This window comes from Bos mutus, chromosome 4 (assembly GCF_027580195.1).
Source record: "Bos mutus isolate GX-2022 chromosome 4, NWIPB_WYAK_1.1, whole genome shotgun sequence".
Lineage (NCBI taxonomy): Eukaryota > Metazoa > Chordata > Mammalia > Artiodactyla > Bovidae > Bos > Bos mutus.
In genome coordinates this window covers 18,976,270-19,004,050 of record NC_091620.1, presented here as the reverse complement: position 1 = coordinate 19,004,050, position 27,781 = coordinate 18,976,270, and the positions used below count along the sequence as shown (strand labels likewise).

The 27,781-nt window shown below is 41.8% G+C and overlaps 1 protein-coding gene across 1 annotated transcript; it reads left to right on the top strand.

The window, feature by feature from the left end:
* WEE2 (WEE2 oocyte meiosis inhibiting kinase) lies at positions 1-25,880 on the top strand. Its single transcript, XM_005911757.2, has 11 exons — positions 1-345; positions 7,005-7,201; positions 9,442-9,493; positions 11,183-11,355; positions 12,730-12,851; positions 19,062-19,208; positions 19,804-19,911; positions 20,043-20,128; positions 20,967-21,137; positions 22,006-22,148; positions 25,724-25,880. The coding sequence occupies exons 1-11, from the start codon at positions 1-3 to the stop codon at positions 25,878-25,880; spliced, it is 1,701 nt and encodes a 566-aa protein (XP_005911819.2).
* The last annotated feature ends 1,901 nt before the right edge of the window (positions 25,881-27,781 follow it).

Here is a 27,781-nt window from a genome sequence, read left to right as displayed (position 1 = left end):
ATGGGTGACCACAATGAGAACAAAGAACTGAAGCAGAAGTTAAACTTTTCCTGTTGTGAAGAGGAGCATGAGAACAAGGGGCAGGAGGAAGCACAGGAGAGCGAGGAGGCCCAGACTCAAACCCCAGAGAGGCCTAGAGGTCAGGATTCAGAGGTGAAGCTCACACCTCCCAGGACGCCCCTTGGTAACGAATATGACCTCAGCGCACTTTACGAAAGAGACCAAGCGAGTCCAGATCAGGGTCTCAGGACTCCAGTGTCACACTCCCTCGCACGCCCTGAAACACCACCAGCCCCACCAGACAAGAGCAGGCCGTCACACTGCGAGAGCCCCTTCACTCCCAAAGTAAGTCCACTATGGGGGGAGAGGGAGCCAGGCCACCTAGGCCTGTGGTCCTTCAGTTCAGCTGATAGAGAATGAGGGTGCAGTCCTAGGCGTGTGACGGATGTGCTTCATGCTCTGTATATGTCTTCAATTATGTATTTGCTGGTGAAAATGAAGAAGAGTCGAAAGCTACCATAAAACAGAATTAAGTATCTTGCCAGCTGTCTACTGAAAACCATTGCTGTAGGCCCCAGATAAATCTTGGATGGGGAAAACTTTCCTAGTGAAAGAATACTGGATCTGGAAAAAATAGAGGTCTATAGGCCAACCTGTACTCTGTTGTTGTTTAGTCGCAAAGTCATGTCCAACTTTTTGTGACCCCCTACGAGGCTCCTCTGTCCATGGGATTTCCCAGGTAAAAATACTGGAGTGGGTTGCATTTCCTTTTCCAGGGAATCTTCCCGACCTAGGGATCAAACCCATGTCTCCTGCATTGGCTGGCAGATTCTTTACCACTGAGCCACCAGGGAAGCTCAACCTGTACCTATGAGAAAACCAAGGTCTTAGGAGAAAAACTGGCCTGTTATTCAGCCAATGGGAGCGAAAGGACTGGATATGCAATCTTTGGAGCTTAGTCTATTGTTCTTTATATTATGCCAACTAGCTGTATTTTTCTGTGGTTATTTACTATTATTGCCTAATATGTTTACCTCACTGTTTGAACATATATATATCTATATATATCTTTGCTGATGCTCTTTTCAGAAAGAAGTCCTCACCCTTTCTTGGTCTAGTGATGAACAGGCTCTTATAGGTGAACAAAGAGGTAATGTTGATACTACTTTATAACTTGAGGATGGCAACAAGCAAAAGTCCCGAGAAAGCATTTTCCTTTCTCTTTTGCTGTGCTTGGTCTCCTATTACATCATGCATTCTATTAAAGCTAGGATTGGACAGGGGTACCTCTGAATGACTGGTGCCATGGCACAAGAGCCTTAGGCCTGGAATTAGATCTGCTTCCTGCTGGCTCAGCTTGAGGCACTTAAGATCACGGCAATAACATCTCTGCTTCCAATGGCAGCACAGTCACTGTCAGAGGTCTCCTTTGTACCTGCTGAGGGTGGTTGCCACATCTACCAGGAAATACCAGGCTTCTTGTCTGAGTGGTAGACAAATTACTTTCATACCTTCATGCATCCACCTGTGGGGTTTTCAATGGTCCCTATAACCAATCAATCATCCATTTATTTTTTGAGAACCCACTGTGGGCTGGGAGCATATGGCAGTCTCCAGGAGGGGAGATGTGTCTGCAGATACCATGTGGTAGGTGATTCAGGAGTGGTCAGAGTTCTCTGGGTGGATTGCTTCTCAGTGGCTGGTCAGGAAAGAAATGAAAGTAAAGCAAGTATAAGAAGGTCAATGAAAGTTGGTATGGCTTTAACACTTGGCATTTAGGGGGAGAGTGGATACAGAGCATATGGTTCTGAGCAAGAGTGCCCAGGCAAGGAGACGGCATGGTATGTGTATTTTCATTCATTCGCTGAAGGCTTTTAACACCTTGATATGCTAGCAGACCTTCTGCTGATAAGCCACACACTGCCTCAGCAAGTGCCTGCAAAATGGTGTGAGGCAATAGCTCACTGTAGTTTTGACTTGCATTTCTATAATGATTAGTGATGTTGAACATCTTTTCATGTACCTCTTGGCCATCTGTCTGTCTTTTTTTTTTTGACAAATGTCTATTCAGGGCTTCTGCCCAGTTTTTGATTGGATTGTTTGTTTCAGTGATATTAAGCCTCACAAGCTGTTTGTCAATTTTGGAGGCTAAATCTCTTGTCGATCGCATCATTTGCAAATGTTTTTTCCCTATCTGAGGGCTGTCTTTTGATTTTGTTTATGGTTTCCTTTGCTGTGCAAAGGCTTTTGAGTTTAATTAGGTCCCCTTTGTTTATTTTTGTTTTTATTTCCATCATTCTGGGAGACAGATTGAAAAAGACATATAAAAGTAAGCAATAATAAGTTAAGAGCAGGTATGCCAGAGGAGTGGTAGTGTGGTGAAAATTAATGAGGCATGAAGTCTCAAGACAACCAGGAAACCTTTCCAAAGAAAGCAATGTTTGAGAGCAATCTTACAGAATGAGTTGGAGTTTGCTAGGAAGAGAAGGATTGAGCACTGAAGGCCAAGGGAAAAATATCTACTGAGTCCTGGAGGGAAAATATCATGCCACACCTGGAAGACTACATGTTATTCAGAGCAGCAGGGGTCTGGATGTGCAAGGGGGCAGGTAGAGGGGCAAGAGTAGGTAGGTAGGTAGGAGCTAGACCAAGATTTTATCCTGAAAGTGTTGAGAGAGCCATTAAGTGGTTTTGGTCAGAGGCATTTTTGAGAAATCATGACTTTCATGTGAAGGATGAAATGGAGTGGGAGAGACCAACGAGGCAGGGCAGTGTTCACAATAGATCTGTTGAGAAAAGAAAAGGGCCTTTTCTCAAAAAGGCCTGAACTAGGACAGTGGTGGATTGTGGTAAGCTGAGAGATGTTTAGGAATCGGTAACTGACTTGATGGAGGGGTTGCTGGGAAAGGAGTGGTCTCAGGCGCTGTGAGGCTTCCTGCTTGTCTGATTGAGTAGGTGGTACTTTGAATCAAGGTAGGTGACATTAGAGGATGTATAGGTTTGGAGAAAGAGATATGGTGTAAGTTGTTGGATACATGGCTCTGCACTGCAGGAAAACAACCCCAGTTGGAGAGCTATACTTGGATTTCACCGGCATTTCGGAAGCTGTTGAAGCCATGGGTGTGTTTAAGTTTATGTAACCTGTCTGCCAGAGTAAGAAGAGAAGTGGTACAAGTTAGGAACTCTAGAAATACCAAGATTTAAGGGACAGAAAGAAAACAGAGCCTGGGAGGGAAACTGGAAAGCAACCGAAAAAGTACACACTTTATGAAAAATATAGCTGGGATCAAGATCAGAGGAGAGAGGCAAGGGTGATGGTAATTGGTGATGTTATACTAAAGATGGGCTTCCCAGGTGGCTCAGTGGTAAAGAATCGACCTGCCAGTGCAGGAGATATAGCAGATGTGGGTTTGATCCCTCAGTCAGGAAGATCCCCTGGAGAAGGGAATGGTAACCCACTCCAGTATTCTTGCCTGGAAAATATCATGGACAGAGGAGCCTTGTGGGCTACAGTCCATGGGGTCGCAAAGAGTTGCACGTGACTGAACACACAACACACGTATACTAAAGACAGGGATGCAGAGCAAAGGAGGATTGGCTTAACTCAGCCTTGCTGCAGGGATAGGACCAGAAATCATGTGAAATGACCAGGTCACCATAAGGCCTTCCTAGCAAAATTATCTAGATATAGAAGAGTTTCCTTAGCGGGTAGCAAGTTCCCTGTGGCTAAATGTGTGGAACACTAGTTGACGACTAGTGTAGGAATACTGTAGCAGGGATTCAAGCATCAGGAAGCTAACAGTTGGTTCAGTTCAGTTCAGTTGCTCAGTCATGTCTGACTCTATGCGATCCCATGAATCACAGCACGCCAGGCCTCCCTGTCTATCACCAACTCCTGGAGTTCACTCAAACTCATGTCCATCGAGTCGGTGATGCCATCCAACCATCTCATCCTTTGTCATCCCCTTCTCCTCCTGCCCCCAGTCCCTCCCAGCATCAGGGTCTTTTCCAGTGAGTCAGCTCTTCGCATCAGGTGGCCAAAGTACTGTAGTTTCAGCTTCAGCATCAGTCCTTCCAATGAACACCCAGGACTGATCTCCTTTAGGATGGACTGGTTGGTACTGGGCCTTAAAAGTCTTTCCCAGTCCCTGTGATGTTGTGTCTTATGGGAGGTTGCCACCTTCTCTCACCATCTTCGGAAGTCAAGGAGCTATTCCCCAAATTTCCTTTCTCTTAATCACTACTATAAGAGCTGCTACTTACACAGAACTAGCTATACTCTCTGGGACACACTTTTGCTTTCCACCTGGTCCTCTTTCCATGTTTTCAGTCTGTTTTATTTCCAAGCAGAGCTCATTTTCATCATAAATCTTCTTGCAAACTGTGTTCTTTTGGATTTCAAAAGGATTACTCATAATTCTGTCACTCTGGCAACAAAATCTGTATTCATATCTTTCCCTATATTTTAAGTGGTGTTCACAAAATCAGCCTTCATGTTTCTTGACTAGGAATTCGGTACTGTCTGCCTTGATACGAACACTTTCCCTTACTTTTAGCTGAAAGGTTTCTAGGCCCTTTTTGTTGTCTTCGAATTGCAGCAACTGGAATTTTATGTGCACTGTTCCAGGAGCGGGTGCCCTACTGCTTCGTACGTGACAGGTGTAATTTTATTTTCTGTGATAATCAGCATCACACACACACAAAATTGTTTCAGAAAAATGATTTACTATAATTCTAAATTCGCTTTCTGAATCACATTGACCATTGAGAAATACCATATTGTATAGTTTTTATTTCTTTTGAACCAATACTCAACCCTTACAGTAAACTTATGGGAAAATTGATCGTTGTTGATGGCTTTGAACAATGATAGCCCCAAGGTTGTTGACCCTCTGAACTCTAAGACCTATGTAGTTAAGTCGCTCAGTCATGTCCGACACTTTGTGACCCCGTGGACTGTGTAGTCTACTCTGTCCATGGGATTCTCCAGGCAAGAATACTGGAGTGGGTTGCCATTTCCTTCTCCAGGGGATCTTCCCGACCCAGGGATTGAACCCAGGTCTCCTGCACTGCGGGCAGACGCTTTAACCTCTGAGCCACCAGGGAAGCCTAAGACCTATGTAAGCCCTTATCAAAACTCTTCACTGAGTCCATTTTTCCTTCTTTTAAAACAATGTTAGGTTACTATGTGTACTCTGTTGCTTCCTTCATTTCTGCTTCTATCAATCATTTGATGAGTATTTATTAATAAGTTCAGGATACATTCCTTGTAGACTCACATCTTTAATTACCTTTTTATGTAGTGAGTCATATTGTAACCTAGCTTCAGCTTCTACACTCAAAAATCATGGGCAGAGACAATCAAAATGGTAAGAATTCTTTCTGAAAGAGCCTCACAATACAATGGCTATAGTTAGTCACTCAATTGTGTCCTACTCTTGGTGACCTCATGATCCCTAGTCCGCCAGCCTCTTCTATCCACGGAATTCTCCAGGCAAGAATACTGAAATGAGTAGCCACACCCAAAGATTGAACCTGGGTCTCCTGCATGGCAGGCAGATTCTTTACCATCTGAGCCACCAGGGAAACCCAGAGTAATTATACTGTGAGGTAATATCTTGGCCCCAGGGTCTACTACTGTCCTCTTGAATCTATACCACAGCCATTCCTCTGGCTCCTGGTGCTTAGGTCATAATAGCATCCTGCTGTCTCATCAGAATTGTTTGATTTCTTACCTCTGTGGTTTGATTTAATTCTGGTTAGGTTTTAGGCTGGTGCTCTTTCACTGTACCCCACTTGGAGTGGTAAGTCCTGCATGTTTTCCTATGGATTAGTATGCTAGTTACATCCCTTGCAGAGCCTTGCATCTTAAGGGCTTAGACTATTCCTTTTCAATCTCTCTACCCCATTTCATGGAGCTCCTCTCAACTGGTGCTACATTTTAAGTGGAATTGGAAACTTCTTCCATGCTTAGTCTATGAAATCTTTCCCTTACAAAGTGATTGTGAGCTGCTGACTAGTGGACTTCATGTTTTTTAAGAGCTGAATTCACCCTTCAGCACTTAGCCCAGCAAGAACCCAGGTCTCCAGAATTACAGGCAAATCCTTTACTGTTTGAGCCACCAGGGAAGCCCACCTGCTACTTGCTGCTGCTGCTGCTGCTGCTAAGTCGCTTCAGTCGTGTCCGACTCTGTTCGACCCCATGGACGGCAGCCCACCAGGCTCCCCCGTCCCTGGGATTCTCCAGGCAAGAAAACTGGAGTGGGTTGCCATTGCCTTCTCCAATGCATGAAAGTGAAACGTGAAAGTGAAGTCGCTCAGTCGTGTCTGACTCTTAGCGACCCCATGGACTGCGGTCCACTAGGCTCCTCCATCCATGGGATTTTCCAGGCAAGAGTACTAGAGTGGGGTGCCATTGCCTTCTCCGATCTGCTACTTAGTAGGCAACAAATATTGGTATGAATAACTGAGGGGAAATTAAAGTATACACTCTGGGAGCCAAAGTGCCGGGTCTTTTAGAGTCATTTTTATTTGTCTAAGCTTCAGTGTCACCTTTAAAAAGCTGGAGGTAGGACTAGAACTGGTGGTCTCATAGCTGGCTAACCAGAATCGCCCAGGGGAAGCAGGTGGAACTTGACACAAGTACAGATTGCGTGAGAGTTGTACACCAGTGTGAATGTACTTACTGCCACTGAACATACTGAACGTAACAGTAAAGTATGGTTAAAATAGTATGTTTTATATTCTGTGACTTTTACCACAATTAAAAAAAAACATTAAAATGAAAGTACAGATTGCTATTTGGATCCCATGAATCAAAATGTCTAGAGGTAGTCTGGGGATCTGTATGTTTCACAAGAGGACTAGTCACCATGCAACTAGTTTGCACTGCACCAGGTACCCTCTAAGATCCCTTTCAGTGTTAACTACCTAACTGATACAGAATCTTTTTTTTTTTTTTTAATTAACTCCATTCTGATGTGCCTTTTGTCATCCTCATTCAGGGCCAGGTGAGCCAGTCAATGATTTCTTCAACAGGGAAGCCTCTCCCCCGAAGCTCTAAGCATCTGAAGCTCACACCCGGCCCCTTCATTGATGAGATGACCTCATTGGCTCTGGTCAACATTAATCCCTTCACTCCAGAGTCCTATAGAAAACAATTCCTTAAATCCAATGGCAAGAGGAAAACCCGTGGCGATCTGTAAGTGTCCTGTTGCTATGACTCTTGAGAACTGGTCTTAACTATTGTCAAAAGGAAAGGAGAGTGTTAAAGACTAGCAATAAACAATGTCTGTTTGAATGATAAACATTATGTTTATATATACCCTCCTTCCTAAATGTCAGTGTTGGCTATAACCTTCTTCATCACAGAGATTCTAACACCTTTCCATAACGAAAGAAAAGAAAGAAAGTGAAGTTGCTCAGTCGTGTCCGACTCTTTGCAACCCCATGGACTGTAGCCTACCAGGCTCCTCTGTCCGTGGAATTTTCCAAGCAAGAGTACTGGAGTGGGTTGCCAGAAGTGCACAGTAAAATGCCTTCTCTTGAAAGAACAGAGCAGAGTAAGTGAAGATCTGACTTTAATATTAGGAAGTGTAACAGGTGGTGGAATTGCTCTCAAGGGCTCCCCTCTGGTTACTATGAAGCTTGCAATTGGGGAAGGTGTCATTCTCATTTCAGAGAGTACATTGCTGTTTTGAATTCATTGGTATGACTGGCAATGAGAGTGATAGAGCCAGAATTTGAACTCCTCTGCAGGTGATGGAAGATTGGCTGAAGAGAAAAAGAGCGTTGCTTTTGGAGGTGCTAATAGATGGAAAGCTGACTACACTATTCTAGAAAGGTCACTCGGTGGCAGAAATTGACTACCTAAGGAGTTTGCAGATTACTCAGGGGCTTTTTTTTTTTTTTTTTTTAAAGTGACCCTATCCATATTGGAGAAGGAAATAGCAACCCACTCCAGTGTTCTTGCTTGGAGAATCCCAGGGACGGGGGAGCCTGGTGGGCTGCCGTCCATGGGGTCGCACAGAGTCGGCCACAACTGAAGCGACTTAGTAGCAGCAGCAGCAGCATCCATATGTGAGGGAGTGAAGGGGTACTTGCTTTTATTTTTATTTATTTATTTTTTGGCAGCATATGGGATCTTAGTTCCCTTACCAGGGAAGGGGGAATCTGTGCCCCCTTCAAGGAAATGAGGAATCATAACCACAAGACCATCAGGGAAGTCCCACAAGGACATTTCTTTGTCTTCAGTGCTGCTTTTTTTTTTTTTTTTTATAGAATGGAAGCACCTCTAAAACAGGCCAGTCTTTTGTGCTCAGATGTACTTGGCAAAATAAAGGTAGAGCTAACAATCTTAAAGTCTACAGAGCATTTAACGTGTTGTGTTCTTTTGGAATCAGTGACCCTATATTAATCAGCCTTGTAGCCAGAATAGGCTTCTCTCAATACTGTTTCTTGGATCTTAAGTAAATAGGACTCGAGCACAAGTACACTGGATCTATTCTTGTTACTGAGTATTCCACTGGTTTTTAGCTCTTCAAGATTCTTTGTAAACCTGCAGAGTGAATGGACTCATCTCTCACTGAAGCTAGCAGGAAAAGACTGCTGATTTGAATTCCTGACCCTGAAAGTGATGACGCTTTCATAAAATCACTTAGTGATTCTGAGAGGGTATTTTCCCTTCTTTTTCATTGTGGTGGTGTTATTTTATAAAGATTAGAATGTAGTATTAAATTTAAGTCACAAGTTCGCCTGCATCAATTTCTTTGTGTGAGTATAATCTCCTCCATTTGCCATTTTGACCCTGTCCTTGTCCAGAAAAGAAACCTAACTGATCTAGAAACTGAAATTTTGTTTAAAGATTCCAGAATGCATCTGCTCATGCCAAAAGAGAATATCCGTCAGAGACTTCAGCTTATTGAAAAGTAATTGAAAACATCTTAGCTAGGATTAGAGTGCATTTTGCTATGCCTACAGTCAGCTTGTGAACCTAAGACAGGCCAGGCTCTGGGGAGGCAAGCATGGCAGGGGACATGTTATACTGTGGGGCTGAACAGCCTTAGAGTTTCTCACATGTTCTGTAAGCTCTCTTGACTCCACATCTCAGCATACCTTGTTCTGTTTGTCTGAAACCCTTTTTCTTTTCTTTTAGCTGGTTCCTCCTCATTTTTGGAATCTTAGCTTATATATCCTCTTTTTTGCAGAAAGGCTTTTACTTTCAAAATAGAGTACATAGTACTATCTAGAGTATCCTTCATATCTTGTTTTTAATACTGTCCTAGGTTCTTGTATTAAAAACTTCTGTTTATTCCTGCTTCTAAATATAGACTGAAGAGGGAGAATAATTGTCTTATTTACTTGTACTGTACCCAAACCCAGCACAGTACCAGGGTCCATAAGTGTTAATCATACATTGATAATCATTTTTTCCCCCCCAAGTGAGGAATCCAGTCCAGGAGAAGGCAAGGGAGAACACGGGCTGCCTGCTAAGGTGAGCACTGCTCTTTGGTCCAGCTGTTGTAACACAGCCATTTCATTCTAATACCTCTTCTTTCTCCCTCCCTCCCTCCCTCCCTCCCCAAACCTTGGCACTTGTAGTAAATATGTCTTGCAGGTGAATTTATCTGGACTGTAACCAGGGTCTATATTCTTAGCTAGTTGTTACTTTATCAGACAGTGTCTAACATCTATACTGCTGAATCATTACCTTGGACTATTCTTAAATTCAAAGCTACTGTTTCTGTCTTTGATCTGGGGGAAAGTTCTGTATTCCTGGGGTATAGAAGTAAAGGGAACATCAAGATATCTAAGGTCCAAAAAGGAAAAAAAAAAAAAAAAACCCAGAAAAATAGCGTAAAGCCAGAGGTTTATATGTAAAAGTTTTAGCTCTTAAATGTGTCAATATTTATTGATTTTATAATGTTCACAATCTTTGATCTAGTATCACCCATTTGATAATCTAAACTAAGAAAATAATGCCGTGAATATTACCACCAGAGATGTTTGTTTCAGCCTTAACTGTAAGAGCAGAAAAAGAAAAGAAGATAGGGGCGGTACCAAATACCCAATAACGGAAGAATGGCTACGTAAATTAGACCATACAGCCAGTGGGATATTAGATTGCCATCAAGGTGACATGTTGGACATAGGCATGTTTTCATGATATTATAATGTTCAGTGTCCGTACAGGGCAGGGAGGACAATGGGGAAGGGGCGATATGGATAGTAAGCTGGTACTTGGTGTCTGAGATGAGGATATAAGGGAGCAGGTAAGCACTACCAGAGCCTTCAGGCCTCTGATCAGAGGTGAGGATTCCTCATGGGAAACAATTAGGTATGTCTCATTCTATGGCATCATTTCACAAAAATAATCGTACTGATAGAGGAGACAGAGAAAGGGCGGGCAGCTGGAGCAAGTCCAGAGGTGGAGGAAATTGAGCTTGAGACTGGTAAGGGCAAGGGAAATTATCGATCTTGTTGATGAAGACTGACTGGGCTTGGATGTTGAAAATGAAGACCTGGTAAGAGTCAAGATTTTTTAAACATTTAAAGTTAGAAGGAAAAAGTTCTTGCTAATGGAGATATTGGGAAAAGGTGATTTCACAGGGATGAATCAGTTTGGACTGAGATTCTTATAAATCTATGGATATTTCCATCATCAGCTACTGTTTACTGAGAATTTATATATATTCGTGATATATGTGATTCTCATATATTTGAAAGGACCATGAGACATAGTTGCTCTGATCCTCATCTGACAAATGAGAAAACTGATACAGGAGTTCAGTGACTTGCTCGAGTTCCTTACTTAGCAATGAGTGATGTCACGGTTGGCCAGTAGGGGGAGCGGTTGCTGCAGCTGAGCACACAGTCTGAAATAAATCAATTTGACAATTTTGTTCTCTAGACTAAGGCTTTGGGGGAAGCAAACTAAAAAGTATGTTTATTGCACTTAAGATGAAACAGAAATACTACCAAGTTATTGTTAACTTACTGGTTATCTCTACTTTGTATTAATAATAAATTCAACAGTCAGTGCTTCTTGCCACCATGAATATTGACACAGACAGAATCCAATGGATTTGCCTCAAAAGTATTTTTGGAAACTTAGGGAAATTGAGGGATATAATATGCCTTAATTTTATGCTAAACTATTTCACTTTTTGCTAAAATATTTCAGAGATGTGTCTTACGAGAAACCAACATGGCTTCCCGCTATGAAAAAGAATTCTTGGAGGTAGAAAAAATTGGGGTCGGGGACTTTGGTACAGTCTACAAGTGCATTAAGAGGCTGGATGGATGTGTTTATGCAATAAAACGCTCCACGAAACCTTTGGGAGGATTATCAGATGAGTGAGTACCTTTAAAATGTACTAGAAATACACACTTGGATTTATCAAAACATTTTCAATAAGAGCACTGATGTCATTTGCTACTGTTAAAAATTCAACCTTACCACTGAAAGTTGTCTCACATTTGTAACCTTTCTGAATTTTTAAGATCAGAGATAAGTTATTTCCTGAAATATACCATGAGCAATTGGAATTGTGTTGTTTGTTTGTTTTGTATTTCTCATGGCTTTTACTACTGGTCTTACTACTTTTTTTTTTTTTCTAATGAATGGATTTAGGAAAGGATCTTCTGGTATCTGTTTAGTTCATCAGAAATACTACCAAGTTATTGTTAACTTACTGGTTATCTCTACTTTGTATTAATAATAAATTCAACAGTCAAGTTTGAAAAACTCCAAGCCAGGAAAAACTAACAAAAATTTAAATTTCATTCCTAGAACTAATTGTTCAAAAGTTCTTCCTTTTCACAAGGAAAACAAATATGTTCAGATTCAGCCATTGCTTTTTGTGAACTCTGGGAGATATAATACTAAAATGCCAAATCTTAAATTAGTCTTTGGAATTCTTCGTTTATATACTGAAATCGATCAAGCACTGCATTTTGCTTCTTTTTTTGTGTGTTGGATTTCCTATTCCATGATGGATATCTGTCTTCAGGACTGTCCCTGTGGCTACATCATACCAGCAGAGTTTAGTATTGACTATAATTAAGGCTTCCCTGTCGGCTCAGTGGGTAAAGAATCTGCCTGCAATTCAGGAGAAACAGGAGACCTGGGTTCGATCCCTGGGTCTGGCAGATTCCTGGAGTAGGAAATGGCAACCCACTCCAGTAATCTTGCCTGGAAAATTCCAAGGACACAGGAGCCTGGCAGACTATAGTCCAAGGGGTCGCAAAGAGTTGGACACGACTGAGCGACTAAGCACACACACAGCAACTGTCTAGCTTTCATAGGGATGGTAGAGGGCCCATTGCAATATCCACAATCAAGCACATTTCTTGTTAAGCCCATCAGGGTTTTTAGATTGTGAAAATTAGAATCAAAACAAGTCTGCTCCTGGGGTAACGGACACCTAAGATGCCTCTCTACATATATCCTGTTCAATGAAAAAAACCGTGGACTTGGGCCCAGGACAACCAAGGTTCTGGTCTTAGATCTGCTATCACCAGCTCAACTTTGGGCCAGTCACTTAACCCCTTAAAGGCTTCATCCTTGTTACTATATCATATAGAGGAGTTACAAACATTAAATGTGATAAGATAGTAAGTAAGCAAGCAGTGAGCATTCAACAAATGTGAATAATGCCTCATATCTCATCTTTAAAGAATTTGTATGTGTGTTATTTTCAGTTTCCTCAATGCTTTCCCATCTCTTAGGACTCTGGCTATGCATGAAGTTTATGCCCATGCGGTGCTGGGACAACACCCCCATGTGGTGCGTTACTACTCTGCGTGGGCAGAAGATGACTACATGATCATTCAAAATGAATACTGCAATGGTAAGCATGTGGGCTCATATCTATGGAGAGGGAGGATTAGCTTTTAAGTCTTTGGGAAAAAAAAATCTTTGCTTTCTTCTTTTACTTAATAGCAGGTATAGCAGAATCATATCTAAAAGTCTGTACTACTGTTTTGCTTGGAAGCAGAGAGCTGGAGGAAATGAGTTGAGCTGGAAAGGAATTTCAGGCTTATGCTGTAAGGTGCTTCTTTCAAAGCTGATGTGTAGTTGGTACATAGGAGCTATTACGTCCTTCACACTTTAATTAATACTTAGAAAACTTTTATGCTAGTGGTTTGAATGGTAAATCATCTTTTTACCATTTACTAGGTGCTCTAGAAGAGGTAAGCCATAGTCTCTACTATTTTGGAGGAGGGAGTGGTAAACTTACATAGCCAACTTCTGATTAATTTGGAAGTGGATTCCTGTGTTTGGGGATTGTTCATGTTTCTTGCTGCTTCTTACTTTGGAGCTTTAAGTGTTCTCACAAGAGTAGGGGCATGGGGTGGGGTGCTGGGACTGAAATCTAGTGACTTCAGATACATCCTCCTAGGTTCTTCAGGACTATGTATACACAGTAACCAGTAAAACTTCTTTTTGGGCTACTTAAATCACAAAGTGTGGTCCTTTGGATTAACATATTTCTAATTCATGATTTAATAGTTCTTATCTATAATTAAGGGGTTACATAACAGCAGTTATGTATTGTTATTCTTGGAAATACATTTTCATCAAAACATCTAGGGATATAGTAGGAAAGTGCTACCAGTTGGATAGAAGATCGTCATCGTTTTAGGATGCATCCACATTTTGCAATCCATATTTTAGCCCCAGTAATACTGGATAATGGCATCCCCCAAACATATACACCTACCCTGAGTTTTTTTTTTTTTTTAATGGTGCAGTCTGTCTTTGGGTAAGTTTAGTTATCACCAGATAGCCTGGCTTTTGAGGACAGTGATCAGTGATAAAGCTTCAACACTGTATATAAGATTACTTTCACCAGTAGGTAAGTAAATAACATTATGAGATGCTAGAAGCATAGAAAATGGTACACATATTCTACGAGATAATAATTTGGCATCTTCCTTGTTATTTCCTTATAGCCTGATTTTCCCATAGCCTTACTTGTGAACTTCATGAGTTTTTTTCTTTAATAAGCTCACCCCAAATCCCTTTTTATAATAGTTTCTTTGGGTTAAAACGAAATGGACCCTTTCCTTATACTTGTGATTGAGTAGTTGAGACCTTTTTTTTTTAAATCATCTCTTAATTTCTTCTTATCATAACCTGAGAGTCCCTATTCTTTTTTTCTTCCCTCTCTCTATAGAGAAGATTGATTTTATTTCCATAACATTTACCTATTTACAAAGATAATATCAAATTTAAAAATCAGTCAATAAAGCAAAATTAACAAATTTCAACCTGTGGGCAATGTAAAATTTTAACTGGGGCAATGTAAAAGTTTCAAATTTTCAAAAAGAATAAGATGAAGCAATCTATTACAAAATCATCTCATTTTTTTCAACATTTGAATATCTTCTTCGGGCTTGACACTCTATTAAGCTTTTGGGTGCAAAATCCTGTAGAGTGAGGTAAGTCCTTACTTCCAGAAGCTTGATTCCATTTGCTCTCTTATAATGAGCACACAAAGTGGCCAGAGATGGTGAATGTGGGCAAAGGCAGCAGGGTGTGGTGGGATGCGCCTGGGCTTTAAAGTCGGCAGACTGGAGTTCAAAGCCCAGCTCTGTCACATAGCTGCCTGCCATGCAGGAGACCCCAGTTTGATTCCTGGGTGGGGAAGATCTCCTGGAGAAAAGATAGGCTACCCACCCCAGTATTTTTGGGTTTCCCTTGTGGCTCAGCTTGTAAAGAATTTGCCTGCAATGCAGGAGACCTGGGTTCGATCCCTGGGTTGGGAAGATCCCCTGAAGAAGGGAAAGGCTACCCACTCCAGTATTCTGGCCTGGAGAATTCCATGGACTATGCAGCCCATGGGGTCGCAAAGAGTCAGACACGACTGAGTGACTTTCACTTCAGTTCAGTTCTCTCAGGATCACTGAGACATCATTTAATCTCATTGAGTAATGAGACAGTAGTATTTACCTAACTGAGTCATTTGCGAAATTATCAACAGTGTATGTCAAATGCTAGCACATCATTAAGTCCAAATACATAGTAAGAACATGGTAATACTTGTTATTAGCATAGCCTGAGAAAATGTCATGAAGGAGCTAAGACTTGAACGAGACCTTGCAGGAGGATTCCTTGAGTTTATGGAAGCAGAGGGAAGACCAGCATGCAGGCTAGAAGCATGGACTGGGCTTGCGTCTGGCCTAGTAGATAGAAAGGAGACTAAAGAGGACTGAGCTGACCCCGTAGGAGGAAGTCAGACCAGCAAGGTGAAGTGTGGGAAGCCTGTAGTGGGCGTTGAAAGCCAGCTAGTGAGTGTGGACTAGATAGATGTAAGATACTATGGGAAATCAGTGTTTGTTCATTGTGGTGCTTCAGCTAACTTCACTCTGCTGCTGCTGCTGTTGCTAAGTCACTTCAGTTGTGTCCGACTCTGTGTGACCCCATAGATACTTGCCAACTCAAACGTAACTGAGATTTAGCAAATGTAATTCACATACATTGAACCTTTCAAATGTGAACTGATAATGGAAAATAAAGCATGCTCTTTTGTGGGACTTCCTGGGTGGTACTAGTGGTAAAGTACCCCACAGGCCAATGAAGGTAGACGTAAGAGACACAAGTTTGATCCCTAGGTCGGGAAGGCCCTCTGAAGGAGGGCTCAGCAACCCACTCCAGTACTCTTGCCTGGAGAATCCCATGGACAGAGAAGCCTGGCAGACTGCAGCACATAGGGTCGCACAGAGTTGGACACGACTGAAGTGACTTCGCACACTTGCAAATCTTGTTTGTCGTTTTGGATAATCCATGTTGAGACTTTTCCCGGTGGTGGTGGTGGTTTAGTCGCTAAGTGGTGTCGGACTCTTGTGACCCCATGGACTGTAGCCTGCCAGGCTCCTCTGTCCAGGGGATTCTCCAGGCAAGAATACTGGAGTGGGTCTAAGTAAAGGATAAGAAATCCAAAGTATGTGTCAGGTAGCCGGTGCTTCTTTCCTTCTGCTCCCACATTCTCTCTCTCCCGCTCTGTCTCACCTCTCCATCCTATGTCCTGTTTCCCCATACCCACCCTTACCTACCCATATCGACCCAAGCCCCTCTACCCAGCCTCTCATAGCAGTCAGGGTGGAACATGCACGGTTACGGTTTTAACTTCAATTATAAATTAGGTGATGTAGATAACATAGATTTTAACTGTGAGAGACTAACAGTCATCTGATTTGCCTCTTGTCCCTCATAAACCCTGAACCAATCACAAGTTTCCACCCTCTCTGCCACCCTAGCCAAGGTCCCCTACAAGGTCACCTCTGGGCCAGCCTCAGAAATCTGAGGTCTCCAGTAGCCGGCTGATTCTGCAACAACCAGGATTCTAACCGGCTCAGCGCTGGATAATTACTCTCTCCCTGTGTGTGTGTGCGTGCTCAGTCGCTTCAGTCATCTCCGACTCATTGTGACCCTATAGGCTGTAGTTCCGCAGGCTCCTCTGTCCATGGGATTCTCCAGGCAACAATACTGGAGTAGATTGCCATGCCCTCCTCCAGGGGATCTTCCCGATTCAGGGATCAAACCCGTGTGTCCTACATCTCCTGCTTTGGCAGGCAGGTTCTTTACCACTAGTACCACCTGGGAAGCCCAATCTCTCCCTAATCGCAGAGTATTCTTGTGACGTCTTCTGGCGTAGAAGTTTTACAGAGCACGATCCCCTAGAATACTGGTTCTCACATTTGCTCAAGTGATGTGACATCCAGAAGTTGGAACACCATGAATACAGGTTATATTTTCCCACCAGATAAGGGACAATTTTACCAGCAGAAAAGTAGGCTTGTGTCATTGGCAGCAAAGTAGCATAGTGAGAATACAAATACATAAATAAGACGTGCTGTTGAACTGTTGGCCTGCTTTTTGCATTTCATTGTCAGAAGGTATTTGCTATTTCTTTGTTTTGGCATCTGTTAGGTCTTATGAGCAGACAGGAAAACAAGTATATGTTTTTCTGAAGTATCTTTTCTCCTACCAAGTGGGGCAAGTACATTTATCTAAAGGAAGGAAGTCATCAACTCATCTCACAAAGATGGTTTGAAAAGAACTGCCTGGGAGCTGGCTGTATTCCTCCTAGGGCACCTCCTAAGGTACCGAGCCAATGCCAGGGGCTACCTTGGGTTAAGGAGCTAAGGCTTCAGTGCACCCGGGTGAGATTAGGAGGGATGAAGTTTACAGTTCATTCAGTATTGCTATGTCTGTAAATGCATGAAAGTGAAGTGAAATGAATTAGTCACTCAGTCATGTCTGACTCTTTGTGACCCCACAGACTGTAGCCCGCCAGGTTCCTCTGTACATGGAATTCTCCAGGCAAGAATACTGGGATGGGTAGCCATTCCTTTCTCCAGGGGATCTTTCCGATCCAGGGATCGAACCCGGGTCTTCTGCATGGCAGGTGGATTCTTTACCACCTGAGTCACTGGGGAAGCCCCCTGTCGATGGATACTTCTTGTTAATACTGTTTAGTAAAGAACAGTTCATTATGCTGTTCTATAAGTGTGTGGACAATCAGTTTTAGCTCAAGCAAAATAAGGATATTCTAATACAGTAATACGAATGAATACTTTTCAGTAACTTCTCTTCTACTGTTTTATCACTTGGCTAACTTTAACACTACCTATAGAGATTCTAAGTAATTGAAAGTGCTGCTATCACTGGTCTAGTTCCCCTTACTAAATACCTAGTTCCCCTTACTAAATACCTATCACACTTCAGGGGATTAGAAATCCCTCCACTTATAATCTAAAGGAACATATTAAAGGAATGCTAAGTAACTTACGATGCTTATTTCTTTCCATACATTTCATAGGGGCCTTCACTCAGTCTTTCCCCTCTGTTGCCGGGATAGACATTCAGTTCAGAAAATACTGATTACATGCCAGACCATGGGACAGGAAGGATGAATGAGCTGTGGGCCTGTCCTAAAGGAACAGCCAGGCTAGTGGAGACCCAGGGGCCTTGATGCAACCTCCCTTTTCCTCCATCACATCTCATAAACTCATCTGAAACTTCACCTCAAGGTGGCTTTGTTTATAATAACCCCAATGTACTCTTTATTTATTCTTCCTTTCTAATGTCATCTACAGTTCATAAATTCTTTCCTAAGGTGATTCCCAGGGAAAAACAAAAACCTTCTACTTTAGCCCCTTTTTTTTTGTTTGTTTCTGAAAGGTGCTGAATTTGCCTTTCTGAATTTATTTGAATGTGGCAGTTCAACCTTTACATTCAATTTTACGTAAGAGAGTTTTAAATATAGATTTCCTTAAAAGTACAGTTACCATCTCAGACCCTACTGCTCTGATACACACCTGAAGGGGGGATTTACAGGCCTTATAACTGATGGGGGTCCCAGAATTCCCTAATTTGACTGAGGAGGCTACAGACAAATGCTAATTAATGAATCAAAAGGTTGAGAAGCATTCTAATGCCTTAGGGCAGGGGCGTCTGAGGTCAGGTAGTCAGATGAGGTCAGGGCTTATCTTTTTATTGACGACAGTGATAGAGTTGCTACAAACAGTGGCTCAAAGAGGGTTTAGGTGTACATGGAGGTTTTATATTTTCTTTGGGTCATCCATCATTAAATGTTCTTATTTCGTGATATATATTTTAATGGAAGGAAACTTGAAATCAATTACATTAAAGTTACTAATGGCCTATAATCACTAGCTTGACACCAGATTGGAATTATTCATCGACACCATAGTAGCTATATGACTAGGCCTGGCTGATCTTCTGTTGATAACAAGGTAAAGCTTTTTAAATGTTAGTTGGGGGCATACTCAAGGCAATAGAGCCACATATTGGTTACCTAGGATATAGCATTTTCTTTTCCTCTTTAAAGAGGAAAGCCCTTATTCTTTCCAATATGTTTGTGGTATAGACAGGGAGCTGATATTATGTTTCACACCGACACTGAAGCAGTTTAGACTTGTTCGACTGAGTTCATTCATGAGGAATGTATTGAATATGTACTAGGCTTTCACATATAAGATTCACACTTTTTTCTCTCACTTGGTGGGGCTATTCTGTTGTTCTTTCCTAGGTGGGAGCTTGCAGGCTGCAGTAACTGAAAACACAAAGTCTGGCAGTCATTTCCCAGAGCCCAGACTCAAGGACATCCTTCTACAGATTTCCCTCGGGCTCAAATACATCCACAGCTCCGGCATGGTGCACCTGGACATCAAGCCCAGTCAGTCCAGCTCTCCTCTGCTCCTCTGGCCGTGTTGAATTCCTTCCCCATTGTTGTCAGAATCTGTGCCTGCATGACTGTCAAAGAGGCTGTTAGCTGGCAGAATCCCTCCACGTCCCTCTCCCCCTGCCCACACTCCAGTTAAACAGCTTTAACTACTTTCCCATTGCGCCAAGAGGACAGAAAGAAAAGACTCCCAGATAGTGAAGCCCAAGTATGAAAATAAGTATTGAATTTACTGCATAGATAAGAGACTGCATCCTGACTGTTTACAACTAGTGGGTTAAGGCACTCATGCATATGAAATGCAAGGAAATGTTGTTACTATCCTGTGTTGTTGATTATTTCTTTGTTTTGAGGTCACCAGCCTCTTCAAAGAGGTTTGAGGTTTAAGTTCCACTGAAATAGGTATTATCAATCACTGAGCTGTTTGGAAGTAGTGTGAGAGATTCCATGGAGGAAAAGAAACCTTGGTAGTCTTGTTACCTGCACACACAGAAGAGGAGGAGGATTGAAATGTCATTTACAGAAAAGAATCTCTGAGGTGAAAAGGTTTAGGAATCATTCCTTACTACAGTTCTGTATTTTTTTTCAGGTAACATCTTCATTTGTCATAAGATGCAAAGCGACTCCCCCGTAGTCCTGGAAGAGGCTGAAAATGAAGCTGATTGGTTTTTCTCTGCTGATGTGATGTATAAAATTGGTGAGTCTGTGTTGTAACTTGATTGGTATACTCTTATCCTACAAAATGTATGCTGATGACTCTAATCCGTTTATTCCAGTTTTAAGAAAAACATGCTTTGAAAGAACTCTACTTCTTTTTTCTTTTTTTAGGTGACTTGGGTCATGTGACATCAATAAGCAATCCCAAAGTGGAAGAGGGGGACAGTCGCTTCTTGGCTAATGAAATTTTGCAAGAGGTATAGATTTGGAGAACAAAGGGTTTTTAATAGTCCCTTGAAATGTTTGCAAAGAGGGTGGCTCAATCAATGGATTAATCACCATTTTTACTGTTTTTTTGTAAAGGTCCTTTGCTATTTCTAATATTTTTTAGAATTCTTAGCATTATGAATTTCCTAGCAGGAAGGAAGCCTTGATTGGTCCAACCCAACCTTTATCATGCGACTAACCTTTTGACAGCACCACCAGTCTTGGTCACTGAAATGGCCTTCAGTTATTGCTCATCTTTTAACATGTCTATGAGTCTGGCCTAGGAAAGATATAACTTTCTACAGGATGATAGCTGGGGGAAAAAAAAGGAGTCTTTCCTCTTTATGATCAGTCAATCTAAGTTTCAAGCCTCTTTGAACCTGAGAGAACAAAAGAGTGCTGAGATTCTGCCTCTGACTCTTCAGGGCAGCATATTTTTAAAAAAATTTTATTTAGTTTTTAATTGGAGGGTAATTACTGTACAACATTGTGATGGTTTCCGCCATACATCAGCATGAATCAGCCATAGGTACACATACATCCTTCCCCTCCTAAGCCGCCCTCCCACCTCCTTCTCCATCCCACCTGTCTAGGTCATCACAGGGTACCAGCTTTGGGTTCCCAGGACCAGGGCAGTATTACTCAGGTGGACTGATGCCCTGTCCTCTGTCTTCTCTAGAAAGACACTACCAACCATAGCAGATACGACCTCCCCACTGTGTTTGTTTAAGGTCATGCGCGTTCAAGCAACTCTCTTACCAGTTGTGTTTTAGACTAGACACTCTTCACTTGGCAAAGTAACCAGCCTTCCTGTCTTCTGTTTTGAAGAATTATCAGCACCTCCCCAAAGCAGACATATTTGCCTTGGGGTTGACCATCGCGGTGGCTGCAGGAGCAGAGCTGTTGCCCACCAACGGCACCGAGTGGCATCATATTCGTGAGGGGAACCTTCCAGACATTCCTCAGGAGCTCTCCAAGGAATTCCACCAACTACTCGAGGTGCTGTCTCTTGTGAAGAAAAGATGGAAATGTCTTTTTATTTTTTTTAATGTAATGGCAAATAGATGTCCACCTATTTCTGTGCGTAAGTCATTCTTAGAGTTAGTTGATACTTATACTTACTGAGGAGCTCAGTGTTGGTTCTGTGCTAGGTAATAAGTATATGCTAATTCATTTAATTCTCACAACAGTCCAGAAGGTGAATATTGCTATTCCAAATGCCAGTAAAGGAAGACTGAGTTTCAGCAAAATGTTGTGACTTGCTCAAGGCTACATACTAAGTAGTGGAGCGGACTCTGAACATTGCTCCTCAAATGGAAGGGTCAGTGTTCTCTTCATTATTTGAAACTAATTGCTGTTTACAGTTAGGTATATTCTACTGTATTCCAGTCATCGTAGGCTATAGGCATCCTCTGAAGATAAAGGCTATAGGAATACTGTCATGGTGGGATATCCTTAATTAATCTTAAGTGAAAACTGGACACATGGTGGAAGTGAGTGAGCTGAACTAGCAGTTGGGTAACCCAGGTTTTAGCCTTGGTCCTGTCAATAACTCGGACAAGCCACTTTATCTCAGGACCTCAGTTTCCTCTCTTGAAAATTAAGGCATTAGACTAGTTCATCATTCAGTTAGCTTTAAAAGCTGATACTTGAGAAAGTCAAAGGTATGGATGATGGATGCTATCACATATGGATGGTATTTCTGTCCTGGGTGGAGCTAAGTTTTCATTTATTTCTTCCCTTTGCACAAAGGAGAATTGAGTTTCAAAAAAACCCACCAGCAGAAGCTGGGTTGGAGTTGGTTGGGTGGGGGGATTTTCCTAAGAATGAAGCTTCTGTTTCCTCCCTTTTGGTCCCACCTCATCAGAGCATGATCCACCCTGATCCAGCAGAGAGACCGTCTGCAGCAGCTCTGGCCAAGAGTCGAGTCCTCTGTCCCTCCCTGGGGAAAACAGAAGAGCTTCAGCACCAGTTGAACTTGGAAAAGTTCAAGACAGCCACACTGCAAAGGTAGATTTTTGGATGCTGGGGTTGAGGAAGAACCTATTTATGCGGTACTCACAGTGACACAACTGGTCTGGTGTATCTTTTCTATGGATTCAAGTGGAATCCAACATTGTGACACAGAGGCTCCTGCTCACAAAGAGGGGCCCTGTGTAACAAGGGGCTGGATGCTCTGTGAGTAGACAGCTCGAGAGAGACAATTCCAGTTAATGCAAATGAATGCAAGGAAATACTGGTAAAGAAAAATTAGGACTCTAAGTGACAAGAGTGTTCAAGTAACTGGTAGATGACTACCCAAAGTAAGATAACCATAACTAAGGTGGGAAGAGACCCATTAGAAGTCCATTAAATCATGGGGCAGACAGATATTCTGTCTTGCTTGTTACAGAGCCTATGGCTGATTCATGTTGATGTATGGCAGAAGCCAATGCAATATTGTGGAGCAATTATCCTTCAAGTAAAAATAAATAAATTAAAAAAACAGCAAAAAAAAATTCTGTCTTGACCCATGTTTAAGACAGAGGTATTTTTCTAAGCCTAAGGAAGCAATCCTATTTCTTATGCATGTAAGCTTGTATTCATGCATGCATTTATTAATCTATTCCTTCATTTAACAAGTAGGAATTAATTAGATAGCATGGACCTGGTATTATAAAGGTCAGGCAGTGATGGTTGAGCAGGATCCTGAAGGCATTTTAAAATAATCATTACATCCAGTGAATTGTTGAAAATATAAAAGGAGATGAAAAGACCCAGCATCAGGGGCATTTCCAATGAGTCAGTTCTTCACATCATGTGGCCAAAGTATTGGAGTTTTAGCTTCAGCATCAGTCCTTCCAATGAATATTCAGGACTGATTTCCTTTAGAATGGACTGGTTGGATCTCCTGCAGTCCAAGGGACTCTCAAGTGTCTTCTCCAACACCACAGTTCAAAAGCATCAATTCTTCAGGGCTCAGCTTTCTTTATAGTCCAACTCGCATTCATACATGACAACTGGAAAAACCATAGCTTTGACTAGATGGACCTTTGTTGGCAAAGTAATGTCAGTTTTTAAATATGCTGTCTAGGTTGGTCATAACTTTTCTTTCAAGGAGCAAGTGTCTTTTAATTTCATGGCTGCAGTCATCATCTGCATTGATTTTTGGAACCCCCCCAAAATAAAGTCTGCCATTGTTTCCACTGTTTCTCCATCTATTTGCCATGAAGTGATGGGACTGGATGCCACGATCTTAGTTTTCTGAATGTTGAGCTTTAAGCCGACTTTTTCACTCTCCTCTTTCACTTTCATCAAGAAGCTCTTTAGTTCTTCTTTGCTTTCTGCCATAAGTGTGGTGTCATCTGTATATCTGAGGTTATTGATATTTCTCCCGGCAATCTTGATTCTATCTTGTGCTTTGTCCATTCTAGCATTTCGCATGATGTACTCTGCATATAAGTTAAATAAGCAGGGTGACAATATACAGCCTTGACATACTCCTTTCCCTATTTGGAACCAGTCTGTTGTTCCATGTCCAGTTCTAACTGTTGCTTCCGGACCTACATATAGGTTTCTCAAGAGGCAGGTCAGGTGGCCTGGTATTCCCATCTCTTTCAGAATTTTCCACAGTTTATTGTGATCCACACAGTCAAAGGCTTTGGCATACTCAATAAAGCAGAAGTAGATATTTTTCTGAAACTCTCTTGCTCTTTTGATAATCCATGGATGTTGGCAATTTAATCTCTGGTTCCTCTGCCTTTTCTAAATCCAGCTTGAACATCTGGAAGTTCACAGTTCACGTACTATTGAATCTGGCTTGGAGAATTTTGAGCATTACTTCACTAGCGTGTGATATGATTGCAATTATGTGGTAGTTTGAGCGTTCTTTGGCATTGACTTTCTTTGGGATTGGAATGAAAACTGACCTTTTCCAGTCCTGTGGCCACTGCTGAGTTTTCCAATTTTACTGGCATATTGAGTGCAGCACTTTCACAGCATCATCTTTCAGGATTTGAAAAAGTTCAACTGGAATTCCATCACCTCCACTGGTTTTGTTCGTACTGATGCTTCCTAAGGCCCAATTGACTTCACATTCCAGGATGTCTGGCTCTAGGTGAGTTATCAGACCATCGTGATTATCTGGGTCATGAAGATTTTTTTTGTATAGTTCTTCTGTCTATTCTTGCCACCTTTTCTTAATATTTTCTGCTTCTGTTAGGTCCATACCATTTCTGTCCTTTATCGAGCTCATCTTTGCATGAAAAGTTCCCTTGGTATCTCTAATTTTCTTGAAGAGATCTCTCGTCTTTCCCATTCTGTTGTTTTCCTCTATTTTTTTTACACGGGTTGCTGAGGAAGGCTTTCTTATCTCTCCTTGCTATTCTTTGGAACTCTGCATTCAAATGGGTGTATCTTTCCTTTTCTCCTTTGCCTTTAGCTTCTCGTCTTTTCATAGCTATTTATAAGGCTTCCTCAGACAGCCATTTTGCCTTTTTTGCATTTCTTTTTTTGGGGATGGTCTTGATCCCTGTCTCCTGCACAATGTCACAAACCTCTGTCCATAGGTCTTCAGGCACTGTCAGATCTAATCTGTCTATAAGATCTAATCCCTGCAATCTATTTGTCACTTCCACTGTCTAAAATATACTTAAGTCCAATTTCTTTTGGATACACAGTCCATCTTAGAATGATTAGCTTTAAAGTCCTCCCAGATAATTTCTTGGCAATGAGTTGTGGAAACTCTAATAAAGACTTTAGTGAAGTAATCCTTCCTTGTAAGCAATTTCCTAATATTTTTTTTTTTTGCGCTATTTCCGCTAACAAATACAAATATATATGCTGTCACAGGACTATAAGTATTCCTTAAGGTGTGGTGTGTATATCTGTGAAGCTGGATGTGGACGCACAGGTGTGTGTCATCAGTCCTTCCAAGTAGTGAGCACCCATCATGGAGATGAGGCAGATGCCTTCTTGAAATTGTCTAGACCAGGGGCTGGCACACTCTTCTGTAAGACCAAGGTAGTATTTTATCCTTTGTGGGCCATATGGTCTTAGCTGCAATGACTCAACTCTGCTGGAGTGATATGAAAGTGATCAGAGACCATACAAAAATGAATGTGAATGGCTGAATTCCAGTAAGACTTTATTTACAAAAACAGGTGGCAGGCCAAATTTGACCCATGGGCTGTCCTTTGATGACCCCTGTAGAGTCATCTCCTTATTTCTCTTTAATTTTAAAGATCATTTATGCCCCAATCAGTAGAATTCTGGAGAAGTACCACTCCAGTACTCTTGCCCGGAAACTCCCTTGGACGGAGGAGCCTGGTAGGCTGCAGTCCATGGGGTGAAGAGTTGGACACAACTGAAGCAACTTAGCAGCAGCAGCAGTAGAATTCAGCAAGGCAAACTTGCAATGTGTTGAGGCACTTGTGTGCTAGCCCTTTCTAAAGATAATCACAGGAGTTAATTTTCTATTCTGTGTATCATTCATGCTTGTTTTTATAAATACTGAAATAAAAATAAAAATCTATGCTGGTTTTGATCATAAATATCATCTCTAATTTAGGACTGAGAAATGTACACTTTTCCTTTTTCGTTGTCAGGGAACTGAAAGAAGCCCAGCAGGCCCAGTCCCCCAAGGATGGCCACAGTGTCCCCGGGGTCTCTGATAACCCCACCGGGTTAAGAAACGCCAAATGTCTGGTAGGAGGAAAGAGTGCCAAGTCTTCAAGCTTCACCTTGGGGCAGACTTCCCCATAAGAATGTCTCTCCCATCAACTTACTCTTTATCCCCAAAATAGATACTGGCTGTGTCGACCTTTCCTGTATAAAGGGAGGAACTAACAGACTTGAGAGGCTGAAGATTTCAAGAGCCACCCTAATTTAGCATTTTCAGCCAAGATCCTATAGCCACCAAGGCTTCCTAGCAGCACCGGTGGCAGGTACTACCATTAGCAGCCATTTTTCTTCTCTTGTTACATCCCTAACACCACCTGTAATCAGCTCAGTGACTCCTCAGATTTGCTGATGGTCAACAGGAAAGCATGGGCCTCTGAACTGAAAGCAGCCGGCCCCCCACTCCCTCCCAGCCCCTGCAGCCTGTGGACTACGAGGCTACCCTACCTACCTGCCTACCAACCAAGGATCCCAGGGACTCTCCTGGCACACAGAAAGAAAGTCAATTTTGTTTAGAGTTGAGGTAGCATTTTTGTAAGGAAGTATGCCTGGATTTCAACAACACTTCCCAGGGTAGGTGATTTTATTCCTCAAAAAATTCTCAGTCGCTTTGAGAGAGTGGTTTTCCTACTGTATTCTCTGAACGGAGACAATCCCTTTCTCTGATACTGTTTTTACCAAGTAAATGACTTCACTATGTGAGGTAGGTAGAAATAAGACTCTATGTGACTTGAATTTCTGAACTCGCTATTAACTTATGGAACAAAAACACTGGCTAGAGGGTTTGAGGGAAATCTGATGTGGTTTGTTGTCCCCCAATCTATTTGCTTTGATTCTCTTGTAACTGTTATAATGGATTTTGATTTTTCTGAGTGTTACTAATTTCTCCTGGATTTTATGAAAAGTTGGCTTTGATTCCTGTGATTTTATCCTATTTTATCCAAATCCTTTACTCTGTATATATATTCAAAGGAAATAGAACATTTGTAAATAAAGTTTTTTTTTTTAAATCTTGTCCAAAGCCAAATAGGAATAAAGCACTCTTCTTTGTAAATATGTAACTAACAAAGACTGAGAAATGCATGTTGGAAACCACAGTAGGTAGGAGAGAGAATTGAGTAGGCTGGGGCTAACAGCCCTTGGCTTTAAGGTTCAGTTTCACAGCCTTCACAGCTAATAATGGCCAGGCTATGACCCAAAATCATGTTGGTCACAAAAGCATTTGAGAACAACTAGTTGTGTCTTTTAATGATGTTACTCCTGTTGTGGCTTATAGGCTTTTTGGCTACCTTATTTTCTTCTTTCCCTTAATTTTTAAAAGCAAATTAAGTTTTAAAAATTGAATAAACCAGTGAACAAATCATCACATCATTCTTATGTTTTGGAGTAGCAATTTCTTCCCTGCAATTAAATGAGATATAGTGCTCTGTACTGCCCATTGACATTTTAAAAAATTAGTCTTTATTCAAAATTTTTTTCTGTATACACTTGTGTATTTTATTTTTATTTATTTTTAAAATATATTGGAATATAGTTGATATTTAGGTTTTCAAATTGAATTTATGTCTTGCCTCCCTGACAATAGCCATGTCCCTTGCAGTATAGTGCAAGGTCAACCACACTTTGTGATTTATAAACAGGTATATTATTGAGTAAGCAATGTATTGGACTTCCCAGGTGGCGCAGTGGTAAAGCATCCACCTGCCAATGCAGGAGACACAGGAGACCAGTGTTTGATCCCTGGGTTGGGAAGATGCCCTGGAGGAGGAAATGGCAACCCACTCCAGTATTCTTGCCTGGAAAATTCCATGGACAGAGGAATCCGGTAAGCTGCAGTCAAAAGGGTTGCAAAGAGTTGGACATGACTGAGCAACTGAGCACAAGCAATATGTAGCCCCAAGTTCTGTGGCTACACCTGTCTTCTTCAAGTGAAGTGAAAGTGGCTCAGTCGTGTCCACTCTTTGCGATCCCATGGACTATACGGT

Coding starts and splice junctions, on each gene's coding strand:
- WEE2 (XM_005911757.2), top strand. CDS start 1: ATGGGTGACCACAATGAGAACAAAGAACTGAAGCAGAAGTTAAACTTT. Junction 346..7,004: donor AGAGCCCCTTCACTCCCAAA/GTAAGTCCACTA, acceptor ATCCTCATTCAG/GGCCAGGTGAGCCAGTCAAT. Junction 19,209..19,803: donor GCACCTGGACATCAAGCCCA/GTCAGTCCAGCT, acceptor ATTTTTTTTCAG/GTAACATCTTCATTTGTCAT.